At 38.9% G+C, this 11893-nt stretch overlaps 1 protein-coding gene across 1 annotated transcript in view; it reads right to left on the minus strand.

Moving 5' to 3' along the window:
- The window catches only part of LOC104548588 (cAMP-dependent protein kinase catalytic subunit beta), a 35963-nt gene extending 25469 nt beyond the window's left edge, over window positions 1-10494 (minus strand). Inside the window, exon 1 of the mRNA XM_010194652.1 lies at window positions 10308-10494. Coding sequence (XP_010192954.1) covers window positions 10308-10494 — 187 coding nt within the window. The remainder of the gene's footprint in view (window positions 1-10307) is intronic.
- Between the last annotated feature and the right edge of the window lie 1399 nt (window positions 10495-11893).

Raw genomic sequence — 11893 nt, forward strand, 5'->3', positions numbered from 1 at the left:
CTATAACTTAAAGCTGTAAATTAAACAAAGCTGAAGTCTTACTTAATTTTCACCTCTTTACTTGGCTGGCTAGACAGCAACAGCCTGCATAAGAGATGTGACAGATTTAGACAAACCAAAACAGGCGCTGGGTTTTCAGAGGTAATACCTATTTGTGTTGCATTTTAAACAGCAGATATTCTACTGCACATAACTGCCACAGTCAGACTGACTTTCTTCTTCCTTCTCCTGTTTTTATTAGAGATAATAAAATCCATTTTATTTCCAAATCAAATTTCTGGTCTTTCCCCCTTATTCTTTTTCTTAAAACATAAAGCACTGGTTCAAACAAAGGCAGTAAACCCTGCCAATACCAAAATACAACATAACAGAGACCGCTCCAAGGAGACAGGACCAAACCCAACTAACACCAAGTCACTTAAAATGTGACTAACTGAAATTTTGTTTAAAAAAACCCCATATGTATAATGTAAATCAGTAAATGTAAACAAAATCAAGCCTTGTACTAGCTCTGCTCATGAGTTGCGCATGCATGTGTGTCTCAATTCAGTAATTTTCCACCAAGAAAAACAGATGAGATAAAAACCCTGCTTAATCTAAAAGAAAATCCAGACGCAACGGCCACCAAAATTAAAAATATACTTCATTTTAAAAGTGACTCCTCCCTCAAGATACACACACATAAATGTTACATTTCCCAGTTACACTGAAAGACTCTCTTCCTCTCTGCCAAAAAATGCAAACCAACCAACCAAACCCCAGGAACCAAGCTCATATCCTAAACTATTGATTATATGCAAGACTCCCTCAACGCAGACAAGCAGAATACCTTATCTAACACCCAACTGTGGGACATGACCTAAAGTCTCTTGCAAATTCCTGTTGGTTAAGGGTGGCACCTCTCCTTCTTGCCCAAGCTTTCCTTTCAGATTAAAGCATTATTAGCACCCTTCTGCTGACTGAGTGGAGTAGATGTTTTGTTGTTGTTCCAGTTCTCTACAATGACCGGTTAAAACTGGCACCCAGTTGGTTCTGGATTATTAAAACTAAGCTGTTGCCCAAGGAAAGGAGCCTCTCTCATACCTTCTTCCTGCTCATGAAGTGTTCGCTGAAGGGAATTACTGCAGGCTGCGGGAGACAACACATTTGTAAATCTGTTTCCTCTCTTGCAACAATCCACATGCTTTGATGCTTAGAAGTCCAAGAAAAAGCAGTTTGGTTTGCTGGGCTGCAGTTCAATGTTCAGATTGGGCTGGGACAAATACAGAACACTCCAGTCCTGTCCTTCCACAGTCACTCGCTCCTGCCTCTCTGCCGTGACCTTCCTTGAAAGAGCAAAAGCATCCTTGTGGCTGACTGCCAAGCCAGGTCAGGGAACCAGGCCAGATTAAAAAGTAATGGACAGAAGGCAGGGGAGGACAAGGGAAGCTAATTTTAATCCACAGCAGCTCCCAGTTCTTCTCATCGTGTGAATGCTTCTCCTGGGGTGCGGGAAGGGGGAAGTGAGGTGGAAATGGGTAAATACATGGGGCAGGAGAACCCCTCTTCTGAAGGGGTGCCAGTTTGTGCTGGTGTAATGTAACCATGTGAAGTATGGCATCAGGCTACTGAAAAGGCTTCTGAGAAAGAATTCTAATTTTAGGCAATTAATGTTCAATTATTGTATTAGATAAGTTAATTACTATTAATCTATTAACTTAATAATTTATTAATTTGAAATATAAGTTTAATACAATTGCTTTTAAATGCAGTACTTAGTGCTCCCTACATATAAAATTAGTTCATACAGAAAAGGGTATGTGAAGAAATCTTAACATGTGAAATCCTCATTTATCATATGTCAATGTGCTTTGTGAGCAATTAGGAATTAAGTTTCATCTGTGCAGTACCACTCTACAGCTGAACCTTATCCAGCAAGTAATCGACAATGTTGCAACTACCACAGAACAGAGTGTAAAAGACATTTTCCTGTGTGAAACAGAACCCGTGTTACTTTACAAAGAAAACTGAAAACTGTGCAAAAATTGTGAAAATTCACACACCTCTTTTTTCTGCAGTGCAAGCATTTCCATGGTTACCATGTGGGGCGAAAAAAAAAGAATACATTTTAAGAATGAGTTCCAAGAACAGAATTTTCTAGGGCACTACTATAAAATACCTTGTAAATGTATCACACTCTTGTGTAAAGATTTTTAGCAAATTCTAGCAGTTAAATACAAATATACAAAACAATCAGATTTTCCTCTCACAGTCAAAACGACATAACATGCAAAATATTTATGGCATCTACTGCAGTTTTCTTCTAGTACAGCTATGCACTCCTCTGCACTGTGAGATACTGGGTAACGGCCCAGCACCAACCTTCCTCTCCACACGACTGCACCACCTTCCTCTTTGTAAAAGTTCAGTGACTAAAGAGGATAACATATTGCTGGGCAGCTATCACTGAGAGTATGTTTTATGGTTAGATTATTAGAAAGAGTAAGCATAAATCTGCAGGCAGCTGATGTGATATGCACGTGGACTAATGAATTCCCTGCAAGCAGGCAATGCCTCTCGTAAGCCCAGGTACACTTACACAAATGCCCTTGACTTTAGAAGTAACCCAAGTTCTACTGTACTAATTTCTTCTTTATAATACAAACCAATCAACTGCAGGGGCTGCTCACTGTATGGATGCATTTTATGATTTACTTGAAAAGAGAAACTCTTGTGTTGCTTCACCTTTTTCCAAATATTTCATACAAGGCATCAAAATGACAGTAGATACGGTGGTCTTGGTTCAACTGCACTCATGTCTAAGTCTGCTTCCTGCAAAGCTGCTTTGTCCTAGCCCTTGCATTAACAAAACCACACCACTCCTCATACATATGTATATCAGTTTACTGATTTCCAAATCAGTGAAACACACGTTCACAGCTGTCAGGGTACATCAGCAAAACAGCTCTTCATCTGTTTGCAAGATCTGAGATGCTGACGTATCGCCACACTGACATCTCCTGCAGAACACACTTTCAATATTTACCGGAAAGGGCTGCCTGCAGTAACTAGCCAAGCACGAGAAGTTCATTTATAACCTTAAATAGCAGAGAGGCTGGCTTCCTGAATAAGGAAGTCTTATGTAAACAAACACATTTCACAATTCAACACATCAAGTGAACAACAAGTTTTTGTTTGCCTCAGGATTCGAGCAGGCAAAAAAGTAGGTAAGAGTGTTTACTGTCCATTCTGATAAAGAATGGGCCTTCAAAGAGAAACTGGTTAAAGTCAGTGCTTATTTGGATAAAAGGCAGGCATAAAACTTGCACAGAATTGAGTTGCAAACCCCGCAAAAATTAAATGAAAAAACCAAACCACATGAAGTCTTAACGGGCTGGAGTATCTGTCACCAACTAGAACGAATAAAGGAAAATACCAAAACATTATTCAAGTTACAAGACTGCCCATAAGAACCCAAATTAAAGCTGGAGAAACTCCTGTTGTGACCTTTGGCCTGCAACAGCAGTACCAGCAGCAGCTCCTAGAGGAAGAAGCAGCAACAAATACCTATATAAACTATTTGAGATGCAAATTAAAAACCAAGGAAAGAAGAAAAACTTTCTGGTAACAGAATACACATAAGGAATATAACAACAGGGACTAGAGTAAGTCACAGTTCAAGAGATGCAAGATTACGACATACCAGATACCCTTTTCTTTGGAAGAAACCCCGATCTTATTAAACTCGTTTTTGCTTATACTCCAAACCAAGCATCCTGAGGGATTGTTCACTGTATGGATGAATTTTAAGAACCACATCAACACAGCAGCCCTTGTATTGCCTTTTCTTTTTTCAATTATTTTGTAGAAGAATCAGAACAAAACACAAACCCAGGCCAATACCTAAGGAACTGTCCTAGTCCACTGTCAGAAGGTAAGGGGTAACATTGGGGAATTTCTGAAAGGAAGAAACCATTAGTCCCATGAGACCCACACAGGAAGATGTGTAGTTCTGGCACCTGGAAATTTCATGGAATCTTTCCATTTTCTATAGTATTTTCGGCAGTGGAAAGAATTAGTTGATACTTGTCCCTTGCCCTGAAATGATGTTCCCAATGTGCACAACTAAGATATTTACACCGCCTTCGCCCTCGCTCCTGAAACCCTCCTGTTCTGCAGTGCACACAGAGCTGGACAGGAACAGCAGAGTCTACCGGCAGTGCTCATACTCTTTTCTTCATGCTGCTCCATCTGTCTGGAGAAATATTTGGGAACTACTATCATACAAGTGTAAATTCCTATATCAGCAATTGCTTCTATTTGCAGATTCTATCTGCACAATCATATACTCAATAATTAAAGCTGGGGAAACTCCTGTTGTGAACTCTGGCCTGCAACAGCAGGGCCTGCAACAGCAGTACCTGCAGCAGGTCAGCAACTCTTCAAGTACACACTGCTTAATGCTCAGGAGGATTGAACCTATTTCTAGTGAAACAGAAGATCAAGCAGAGTAGCACCTTTCAGAACTGAGAGTTGAGACTATTAAGGCCACTTGGCCTTCCAGTTTTATCTGTTCAAGAATGTTCTGTTGTTCAAAGCAAAAACTTAAACCAAAGAAATTGAAAAACACTTTTTCCTATCAAGTCTTTCCAGAAAAAGAAATCATATAACTGGAGCACTCCTGGAGGCGGGGAGGAAGTCAGCCAATTGTACTTGCACTTGAAGAAAATATATCGCTTTTTCATTGAGGCTTCACTTGCATCTTGGCAATCTTTCAGAAGAAGAGCATCTGATACGATCCACTGGCAGGGTGCAATGTAACACTGCTGCAGTGAAGACAGCCACAGAGGTGCACTGAAAACCTGATGTGGTTTAAATGGGGAAATGTTTACAGCGAAGAGTGAATCTAATCCTCACTCGATGGAGGAGGAAATAGTCACCTTACCCTTGTTAAAATCAGACTTCTGATTTATAGGTCCTTTTGACTGGGAACTGACACTTGCTAAAAGTTGCAGCTATTTATTTCTATTTTTAATGGAACCAGGTGCCTGGTTGTCAGGATGAATGAAATCTAGAGATGCAAATTGCAGAATAAAGCCCCAGGGAAAAGAAAACGAAACAACCATTCCACCCCTCCCCTCAAAAAACCCCAACAGTAAAACAAGACACAACACCTGTAACCTCTTTTTCACCTAGTTTGTAAGAAATTCATTCTCTTAAAATGACCCAATGATAATAGAATACAAAAAAAATAAGCCACACAAGCAGCAAAATTCAAAATTCATAAAGCTGACTTCCACAAACCTTACCTTCTGTGAAGGCTACAACCAAACTATGAAAAACAGAGAAAAAGGTGAAGGCAAAGCCCTTCTGGTGACTGGTGAAAAGCAGACTGACCCAAGGAAGGAGCTCTCCATCAGCCGAGGAAGGCTGCCCGTGCCGAGGAAGCACAGCCAGGCTGTAGTTTCACCCTCACTTTCCACAGAGGCTGTGCAGGGTTGTCAGGCTGCCATCGTCCCTGTGGCACAGTGCAGGGACCATGAGGCCACCCCGGCTGCCCACAGGCTGCCACCGGCTCCTGCCTGTCCTGCAGGGAGCACACAGAGGAGGCTGGGCCACCTCTTTCCGGGCCAGCCTGCATTTAGGTTTACTTGAACAGCCATGACGCTGTAACATAAATCTCCATGATGTATGAACAAAGCTCTGAACCCTTGCCCTATATCTGCACCAGTTTTGACATCTGTATATCGCTGTACTTTGTATACTGAGGAAATTACAGCCACTTTTCATTTGAGGGAAGATGACCTTAACACATTCATATGAGATAAGTACATATAAGCTGATATTAGATAAGGCAGTGGGATGACTCCTCCCACTCTTTATCTCATGCCATGTACAAAAGTGAAACCTTCACAAAAATGGTCCTTTAAATCCGTAAGATAAAGCAAAACCACACAGACACACGCACACAAAGACACACACAAATCCCATATACATGATTCACTGTTCTTTCTTTTCAAGCAATCTCTAACCCTCTTCAGTAATTTTTACAAAGCTATCTGCTCGAAACAAAAAGGTATCGTTTCAGAAACTATTATATTTAGGCTTTTTGCAAGCAATTTTCAAAAGATATCTGTTTCGAAGGAAATAAATGCAGAGTTTATATATTTAGATACAACTTTCAGTAATATTCCAAGTAAGAATAAAGTAGGTCAGAATTCCATTAAAATCAAAGTACCTTATAATAAGTAGTCACAGTGGTTTTGAAAAGCAAATACCTGCCTGGTAAGTTTATTAGATCTATTATAATATCTCATTTCGAATGAGATTCCCCTCCCCTACTTCCACGAATGACCTCAACTATTCTGCCATCCCAGCATTTATAAAGAATAAAAACCATAGAAGCAGCTGGTTCAGACGAAAAACAACAAAAGCCAGTTCAGAATTTTGAGGTGATTATGAAAATAATTTCAGAAGGCCCCTCTCTTTGTATCAATTCAGATAAAACAATTTATTACGAGTGGCACAGAGAAGTAAGTGAACCGACATATACATCATTCAATTAGAAAATTATCCAAATCAGATTCTGTGCCTTATTGAACGATCTGGAACAGCTGTTTCTAAAAGAAAGCTTTAAAATATAATTTTAAATACTAAATACCAGTTATGCAAAGCAAAACTGTTTAACAAAAACTGCAAATCTTTAAGACTAGCAATTTTTAGCAGAAACCCACAGAGTCGATTACAAAAACAAAGAGCTCAGTAGTCAATGCAGCTATGCAAGCAAGAAAGGGAAACCTGGTAGATTTTTCCTGATTATGAAGACGGAACAAAAAAAAACGTGTAAAAGAATAAAAAAGACTTACCATTCATGCTGAAAAGCTAGTTTTCAGAAACATATTGCTCCTAATATTAATCCAACAGATGATGAAGTATGTTAATCTCTACAAAAATCAGTGCTTCAATGTCTAAACACACTTAGACACTAACTGGAAAGAGAGAGCTCACAGAATCCAGGGAGCTGCTCCTTCTGATACAAAAAACTGTGAAGCAGAAGATAACAGGAGTAAACCAAAAATCAATATTCAGGACACGGATATTTGGGTTTGCTCATTAACTACTTCTGTTCTGACCAATGTTACCTATTCATGTCTAAAGCAACTCAAAATGGCAGGGGAAAAAAGCATGCAAACACCAGGAGGTTTTAAGATGTTCTCAATTATACCAAGCACTGGTTGTTTCCATGGCAACCTGAGACCAGAATTATCTGTTGACTTGTACCAAACTAGTAGTTATTCTAAAGCTTTAATCAATCCACACAATGTACTCTGAATATTTCATATTTCATATATGTTTTTCTCTACACACACACATATACATAGTGATTATACAGCTAAATCTCTGTAAGACATTTTGTAGTATTTGAAAGTATATTATTTTGAATCTGTCAGAGACCAAATAGTATTCCTCTGACTACTCGTCACCCATCCATTTGCACTGTAGAGACTATCAACTTGACAAAGATGCAATAGCGGTGACTCTCCTGACCATTTCAGTTATCCAGGTTGTTAACGTGTTCTCTTACTATGCACAGATTTGGAAAATACTTGTATCGGTTCAAGAATAAGAGATTCACACTGATCTTATTGTGTCTACGTTCAAAACCAAGCAGCTTCATTCTCCTTTCCTTTCCCATTTCAGTCTTCAAAAGAGCAACCAAGAAAACAAAACAAAAATCAGAACATAGGTTCCATATAGATGCAGGTGGTCCCAGTCAAGATGTCTAAAGTAAGAATTAAATACATCCTTGTGATGACCCCATCGTATCCCTTTCACTGTGCAGCACACTTGACCTGGTCACCGGGTCAGGCTGCACGATCCCACGTGTGCTCAGTCAGCTTTTTACAACAGATACCAAGGCCCACAGCGCCCTGAGCCACCTCTGCCCTGCCCCATTCTGAGGATCTCACAAAACACCTTGTTCATCAACCAAGAATCCAAGGAACATTTAAAAATCTTTTTTTTTTCCATATGAAAGAAACCAAAGCAAAGATGTTACATTTCAACATCAACCACTGAAAAAACCCTAACACCATAGACCACACAGCAAATTTCTCAAACCCCCAACGCTAGACAACTTATGACACAAACACCAAGTCCACCCAACAAGGAGCAGCTCCTTCCCCTTCAGCAAACTCACAGCTTCAGCAGTAATTGCTCGTACAAGGACTTACGTAGAAACAGGTCTGGTACACCGTATTTCATTACAGCACAAAGTGTAAGTGTATTTACTTTCTTTTCAAATTATGTCTACCTCAAACCTAGAACAACAAAACTCCCGAGAATTCACTTTCCAAACTTTTTTCAGGAAAAAATCACCTTAAAGCTTACACCAACATTTCGTAAGTTGCAGTGAAATGGGCAGAATAGTTGAGAGTCTTCAAATATCCTTGCGCAAGACAAACATCATTTGTTTTCTAAAACATTGCTTATTCATTACACTTTCTGAGAAACTAAGCTATGTCCTAAGTTCAGTGACCCTCAGGTAAAAAAACCCAACAAAACAAAACAAAAAACCCAGAGAAAAATCACAAGAAGCCCTTGCCATGAAACAAAATGGTTTCTCCACCATTTTTCATGAAGATTATTTTTCTGAAGACATAATTAGGAGTCAGTAGTAGACAGAAATACTCCCTCCACCTTTTCTTCTCTATCAATCCTTTGGCTGCAGTGGTAGTGAAATGAGAATCTTGAAACACAGACTGAGTCCATGTGTACCTACAGTATTTGTACTTCTTATTTTTTAAAAATTGAGAGTAAACGTTCAGTATAAAGATACAGAATTTCACCCCAAACCCAAAGCTACATAATCAATCACCATTCAGCTACCAGCTCAGTAACTTTGGCTCAGAAAAATTGCATGCAACCACTGTGCTTAATTATGACTTAAAATAGCATTCGCGGAACAGCCATTTTCACCATGTTTATCATCAAGAGACACGACAGTCCATTTCCTCATCAAGCAAGTCATACAAGGAAGCCTGCCTTAAATAGAGGGGAAAAAAATAGAAGTCTTGTACACAAACAGGTCACAGTTTGTAAGTGTCAGTAGGTCAATATAAATTTTTCTTCATATTACATAAACAAAAATGCTTCAATGGTATTTTTTCAAATACCTATTTACATTAAAAAGAGCTTCTACATAAAAACAAGCATGTATCTATTTTTACCAAGCTGAAAGCATTTTGGAGAAGTGGAAGCTCAGAATTTATGCACTTTCATCATTTACCTTCCCAATAAAACCAGTCGATCTTTTCCTCATCTCATTTGGGAGACCTAGATTTAATCTATTTTAGGTCAATGCATTAACACCTTTTTGTTTCCATGTTTGCTGCTTATCCTCTGAGAACAGATTCACTCCCTACTGATATAATATTTTAAATTGCAAGCAGAGAGATGTATAAACACTGATTTTCTTCATGGTAACACTGTGATGCTAAGCATTTCCAATAAGGCCTATTTTCAGCTGAAATAATTGTGCTATCTCAAATCCATCAATGAATCCAAAATCTGGAACAAAATTATCATCAATTACCATATTGTAACATTTTAAAACGAGTATTTAACCACAGAGACAATAATTGCTTTGCAAAATAATGCATGGCTTTAAAAGAAAAAGATGAAAATCAAATGTCAATTTACTTAGATTGTGGTATTTTTTGAAATCTCTCACTTTTATTACCCAAAATGCAATCACGAAAAGTTTTAATCCATACAAATACTGTAAACTGTTCACTAATTAAGAAATTACAGCTAATGACAGTCAGCGTTCCCACAGTAAATTAATGCATAATAGTTAAAACCAAACACAATTTGATATTGTTTACCACTGTACAGAGCGTGCTGATGTATATAAACTTTAGAATAAAACGATGAAAGATAAAATGCCCTACAATTAGAAGTTTAAGCTGTGCAGCAATGTCTGCCTATTACAAAGTTTAAACGCTACTGTCTTTAATGAGTTTTCTATTTCTGCTGACCTAGCCAATTTAATTTGAAAAGAAAGGAAGTAATTCAGAAGTAAAAACTGGGGCGGGGGTTTGCCAAAACGAGTCAATAGCCACCAGTCATGAAGCAGCCCCCCACCTTCTCCTGCCTGATGCAATACGCTGTTCTTCAAACTGATGTCTTTAGGTAACTAACTGCACAGTTGCCCCCAGAATGTATCACAGATCAGTGCTTGTATTTGATTTCAAATACGCGCGTTCTTCACTTGCTAGGGAAACCGAAGAGCAAGTATCTATAAAACAAACAAAAACCTTACTTACTTGATTTGTCCCATAGGACAGCAAGTTCAGAGCAACATTGGCTCTCATGTTCCAGAGCCGCTCTCAGTTCATGCGCACCGCCCTTTGGATGCCTATGGAAAAGGCGATTTGCAAAACCCTCCAGTCTCTGCAGCGCCGTGGCCGTCCCTGTGCACTGGTTACAAGGTACCTCCTTCTGCGCTGCCATCTACGCACACCGGCGACTTTCACAAAAGCAAAAGAGAAAATATCTACAGGGAGCTGGACAACCCTGAGCCACTAAGAGCTATGCATGTGTCAAGCTTCCTGTATGCAGTGTTTTCTAACCACTGCTCTCTTCTACTTCCTGTTAAGAAGAGCTCTATAATGCAATGGTTTATACTGCTAAAAGTCTCATTTCATGTCAATCGAAAAGTGGTTCTTCCCTAAAAAATACGCAGTAATTGCTCTAGCATGTGTTTTCAGAGCTTTTTAATGCATCACATATTTTATATTTAAATACACATTTTATGTTAAAATAATATAAACAAATGGTTCTGAAGATTAGAAGACGGATATATTTTTTTTAATTTACCACAACCATGCACAAAAAAAGAAAAGTGACTGTTCCGCAGTCCTTCCCCTGTTACTAAGATGGAGTACTGCCATCACCACAGCAAACATAATCAGCTGTAATCTAATAATCAGTAATCTCAGGTTTTCAACAACTTTCTATGCAAGGAGGTTACTTGCAAAAACTACTGAAGAAACTACTGTTTTATTATGGGGGGGAAGTATTTTCCTCCTTTGAGAAAAGTCAGACTGAAGAAGTTGAATTGTAACGTACATACAAACATGACTGCATTATATTTATCCAAACTGGGTTCTACTTGCTCTAAGAATGGACCAAACGCATTTAACTTGTTGAGGAATAAAGCACCAGCCCGACCAGCACTGGCAGATCCTGATCTAGCAGCACGCTCACTGTCCCAGCTCCAAACGCAGCTGGCAGGAGAGTCACAAAGTCACGGTCACCAGCTCCTGACGTTGCTTATGTAAAAGCTTTGCTTGCCAATGCCCTGGAATTGCGTAAGAAAGTTTTTTCATTCACAAGAAATTTGAGTATTTTCAACCGTAAAGTAAGTCTAGAAAGCATAATTTTTTACGGTACAAAACATAGGGAAAATAAACGGAAAGCTGTAGTCAACATTAAATTATATTAATTTGCAAATTATGTAAATTTCCATCCTTACAATGGATAATACTAAATATTCATTTTTGTGAAACTGGAAACACATGCGTTAGGCAGACAGGTTTCCCAGTATATCCTCTGCACATAAGATGCAGCTTCTTAAAAATTGAGGGTATTCTTGAGAAAGATTGAAATAACTTTTCCACAATCTGTCTCCTGTCTCAGAGTCAACACGTGTTGAAGACAAACCTCTCATTTTTCACCACCATACTTCTCACTGAATAGTTTTCAAATGTCAGCAGCTCTCCAGCCTTGGACATTACATAACCATTTCATAACAGCTCTGTGCTTCAGGAAAAAAAACCTGTGATGACAAAGTGCCTATGATAATGATAAAACAACAAAAATGCCATGGGACAGACTTCACAGATGTGGC

The sequence above is a fragment of the Mesitornis unicolor genome, unplaced genomic scaffold (genome assembly GCF_000695765.1).
Source record: "Mesitornis unicolor isolate BGI_N332 unplaced genomic scaffold, ASM69576v1 scaffold1201, whole genome shotgun sequence".
Classification (NCBI taxonomy): domain Eukaryota; kingdom Metazoa; phylum Chordata; class Aves; order Mesitornithiformes; family Mesitornithidae; genus Mesitornis; species Mesitornis unicolor.